This window comes from Sinocyclocheilus grahami, unplaced genomic scaffold, assembly GCF_001515645.1.
Source record: "Sinocyclocheilus grahami isolate Dianchi unplaced genomic scaffold, SAMN03320097.WGS_v1.1 scaffold233.1, whole genome shotgun sequence".
NCBI classification, from domain to species: Eukaryota; Metazoa; Chordata; class Actinopteri; order Cypriniformes; family Cyprinidae; genus Sinocyclocheilus; species Sinocyclocheilus grahami.
The window spans coordinates 1,997,296-2,001,814 of NW_015505412.1; the positions used below are offsets into that span (position 1 = coordinate 1,997,296).

General features: G+C 38.6%; 1 protein-coding gene and 1 long non-coding RNA gene across 2 annotated transcripts in view; both read left to right on the plus strand.

The window, feature by feature from the left end:
* Nucleotides 1–1,526, plus strand: part of LOC107597508 (ribosomal protein S6 kinase beta-1-like) — a 15,994-nt gene extending 14,468 nt beyond the window's left edge. The window contains exons 13-15 of the mRNA XM_016288601.1: nt 281–388; nt 479–591; nt 681–1,526. Of these exons, the coding sequence (XP_016144087.1) occupies nt 281–388; nt 479–591; nt 681–915 (456 nt within the window). The 3' untranslated portion in view covers nt 916–1,526. The remainder of the gene's footprint in view (nt 1–280; nt 389–478; nt 592–680) is intronic.
* A 1,044-nt stretch (nt 1,527–2,570) lies between these two features.
* On the plus strand, nt 2,571–4,033 carry LOC107597590 (uncharacterized). The gene is made up of 4 exons (XR_001610474.1): nt 2,571–2,696; nt 2,788–2,895; nt 2,986–3,098; nt 3,188–4,033. It is a non-coding gene; the product is annotated as an uncharacterized lncRNA (long non-coding RNA).
* Nucleotides 4,034–4,519: the final 486 nt, after the last annotated feature.

Here is a 4,519-nt window from a genome sequence, read left to right on the forward strand (position 1 = left end):
CTACCCCCGCCCCCGGAAAAAAGTTCAGGCTCAGGATTTTTTTTTTTGCTTTAACCCCTGGAAGTGTTGGGCTTTAGTTTGTGATTTAATTTGCTTGAATTTGTCTTCTAGACTCATCCCTTCTTCCGACACGTTAATTGGGAGGACCTTCTCGCGCGTAAAGTAGAACCACCATTCAAGCCTTTCTTGGTAACTATAGTCACATTTGGGGTGTGTGCCGCCATCTTACAGGTTAACTGAGTATGTATGAATTACATGACCTGATGTTTTGTTTCAACAGCAATCTGCTGACGATGTGAGCCAGTTTGATTCAAAATTCACCAGCCAGACTCCTGTTGACAGTCCTGATGACTCCACGCTAAGCGAAAGTGCAAATCAGGTCTTTTTGGTAAGTCAGCCAAGTCATAATTTCACTGTCCTGCTTATCTATTTTGAAAAATGTTGGGGCTTTCCTTATGTTCTTTTTAAATTCTTGCAGGGTTTTACCTATGTAGCTCCATCCGTGTTGGAAAATCTAAAGGAGAAGTTCTCATTTGAGCCAAAAATTCGTTCACCTCGCCGGTTTTTGGGAAGCCCTCGAACGCCTGTCAGGTAATCACAGCTTTTGACTTGTAAATGTCACAGATTTTTAAAAATCTAATTAAAAACCAATTTCCTCACTTTTGCCTCCTGTATTTCAGCCCGGTTAAGTTCTCAGGAGATTGTTGGCCACGAGGTCCCACTTTACCCAGATCCTCCACCCTTCAGTCCCCCACAGAAGTGTCCACCATGGATCAGATGGAGGTCCAGGCTAGTTCCGAGGCCACCGCCCCTCTTCCCATCAGGCAACCCGCTGGCTCCAGCGTGGGCCAGTTTAAGCAGCAGGCCTACCCTGTGATCTCCAAAAGGCCAGAGCATCTACGAATGAACCTATGACCATTAGTCCAACTTAGAGTTTTCCTTTGCTTACTCTATTTCTTTTATATGGACACTTGGGGAGAAGAAAGGTCCCCACCGTCACTACCATCTGCTATATACTGTTCTTCACATCTGATGAGCATGTGTTTTTCACTGAGTTTGAGAAACTGCTGCAGTTCCTCACATCCCAAAACCTCAGAGATGATTCCTGACATTACACATCAAATGGATTATCAGGATTGGGCCTTTTTTGGATTATCAACTTTTTTTTACATGATTTTACCATAAAAGGAACTTGAAACAAACAAAAAAGAAAAGGAGACAAATGTGCAGATGAGTAGATGCTCCCTGCGGGATGATCAAGTGATGTTGAGGAATTGCTTCCAGTGGGATGCTTTGAGTTTTTACAGTATTTCTGAGGGAAGCTGAATCGCTTTCCAGCTGTTAAACACAATTGTACAAATCATTGCGGATTGCAGAATGAGATGCATTTGTGGGAGTTTCGCCCAGCGGAGGTTTGCAACCTGACTTAAGTCTTGCACTTTTTTTTTTTTTAAATGAGTGGATCCCACAGTGATGTATAGATGATGGATAAATACACAAGCCTCAATAAAAAACAAATATGTTGACTTTTGAAACTTTATTATGAGCTGGGGTGTCAAATCAGTTCCTTTTGTTTGTAATTTTACAAAAGGATGTGCATTACAAGATAATATACAATACCATTCAAACGTGTGGGGTCTGTGAGACTTTTAAATGTTTTTTGAAGACCTCTGTTTTGCTCAGCAAGGCTGCATTTATTTGATCAAAAATACAGTAAAAACCGTAACATTGTGGAATATTATTACTATTGAAAATAACTTTCCATATTTTAAAATGTATTTCTGTGATTATAAAGCTGAATTTTCAGCATCATTACTCCAGTCTTCAGTGTTATGTAATCCTTCAGAAATCATTCTAATATGCTGATGTTCTTTTCAATCTATTGAGAACAGTTAAACTTAATATTTTGGTTGAGACTGATACATTGTTTTCAGAACTTGAATAGAACAGCATTTAGTTGAAACGGAAATCTTAAACCTTATAAATGTCTTTACTGTCACATAGATCAATTGAATGCATCCTTGCTGAATAAAAATACTTTTTTTTTTTTTTTTTATAAATCTCAGATGCAAATTTTGTAATAGTAGTGTACATAAGAAAATATATGAATGTGCAATCACTTTTTCAGTCATGCCTTTTTAATCAAATTGGAAGTTATTTGGGAGAAAAAATATCAGAAAAGATTGACACTTCACAGTAAAATTAGTTAAATTTGGTACCATTAGTTAATGTATTAGGTGTCATAAACTAACAATGCAATGGGATGTTCTAGTGAACCAAGTATCTGTATTTTGTCTCATCTCGTGAGCTAAGTGTATTGTCACACCCTTAGTGTTGATAAGCGGTGATATAGCTCATAATTTTCCAAGTGTATGATACAGCTTTCATTCTTCAGATCAACTATATATTCAGAAAAAAAAATCAGTTTGAATAAAGAAAGCGATAACTTTGCCATAGTATCCTTTCAAATGTTAAAGTTGTCACAGTAATTGCATGCTTTGCATGTGCTACCCCCGCCCCCGGAAAAAAGTTCAGGCTCAGGATTTTTTTTTTTGCTTTAACCCCTGGAAGTGTTGGGCTTTAGTTTGTGATTTAATTTGCTTGAATTTGTCTTCTAGACTCATCCCTTCTTCCGACACGTTAATTGGGAGGACCTTCTCGCGCGTAAAGTAGAACCACCATTCAAGCCTTTCTTGGTAACTATAGTCACATTTGGGGTGTGTGCCGCCATCTTACAGGTTAACTGAGTATGTATGAATTACATGACCTGATGTTTTGTTTCAACAGCAATCTGCTGACGATGTGAGCCAGTTTGATTCAAAATTCACCAGCCAGACTCCTGTTGACAGTCCTGATGACTCCACGCTAAGCGAAAGTGCAAATCAGGTCTTTTTGGTAAGTCAGCCAAGTCATAATTTCACTGTCCTGCTTATCTATTTTGAAAAATGTTGGGGCTTTCCTTATGTTCTTTTTAAATTCTTGCAGGGTTTTACCTATGTAGCTCCATCCGTGTTGGAAAATCTAAAGGAGAAGTTCTCATTTGAGCCAAAAATTCGTTCACCTCGCCGGTTTTTGGGAAGCCCTCGAACGCCTGTCAGGTAATCACAGCTTTTGACTTGTAAATGTCACAGATTTTTAAAAATCTAATTAAAAACCAATTTCCTCACTTTTGCCTCCTGTATTTCAGCCCGGTTAAGTTCTCAGGAGATTGTTGGCCACGAGGTCCCACTTTACCCAGATCCTCCACCCTTCAGTCCCCCACAGAAGTGTCCACCATGGATCAGATGGAGGTCCAGGCTAGTTCCGAGGCCACCGCCCCTCTTCCCATCAGGCAACCCGCTGGCTCCAGCGTGGGCCAGTTTAAGCAGCAGGCCTACCCTGTGATCTCCAAAAGGCCAGAGCATCTACGAATGAACCTATGACCATTAGTCCAACTTAGAGTTTTCCTTTGCTTACTCTATTTCTTTTATATGGACACTTGGGGAGAAGAAAGGTCCCCACCGTCACTACCATCTGCTATATACTGTTCTTCACATCTGATGAGCATGTGTTTTTCACTGAGTTTGAGAAACTGCTGCAGTTCCTCACATCCCAAAACCTCAGAGATGATTCCTGACATTACACATCAAATGGATTATCAGGATTGGGCCTTTTTTGGATTATCAACTTTTTTTTACATGATTTTACCATAAAAGGAACTTGAAACAAACAAAAAAGAAAAGGAGACAAATGTGCAGATGAGTAGATGCTCCCTGCGGGATGATCAAGTGATGTTGAGGAATTGCTTCCAGTGGGATGCTTTGAGTTTTTACAGTATTTCTGAGGGAAGCTGAATCGCTTTCCAGCTGTTAAACACAATTGTACAAATCATTGCGGATTGCAGAATGAGATGCATTTGTGGGAGTTTCGCCCAGCGGAGGTTTGCAACCTGACTTAAGTCTTGCACTTTTTTTTTTTTTAAATGAGTGGATCCCACAGTGATGTATAGATGATGGATAAATACACAAGCCTCAATAAAAAACAAATATGTTGACTTTTGAAACTTTATTATGAGCTGGGGTGTCAAATCAGTTCCTTTTGTTTGTAATTTTACAAAAGGATGTGCATTACAAGATAATATACAATACCATTCAAACGTGTGGGGTCTGTGAGACTTTTAAATGTTTTTTGAAGACCTCTGTTTTGCTCAGCAAGGCTGCATTTATTTGATCAAAAATACAGTAAAAACCGTAACATTGTGGAATATTATTACTATTGAAAATAACTTTCCATATTTTAAAATGTATTTCTGTGATTATAAAGCTGAATTTTCAGCATCATTACTCCAGTCTTCAGTGTTATGTAATCCTTCAGAAATCATTCTAATATGCTGATGTTCTTTTCAATCTATTGAGAACAGTTAAACTTAATATTTTGGTTGAGACTGATACATTGTTTTCAGAACTTGAATAGAACAGCATTTAGTTGAAACGGAAATCTTAAACCTTATAAATGTCTTTACTGTCACATAGATCAATTG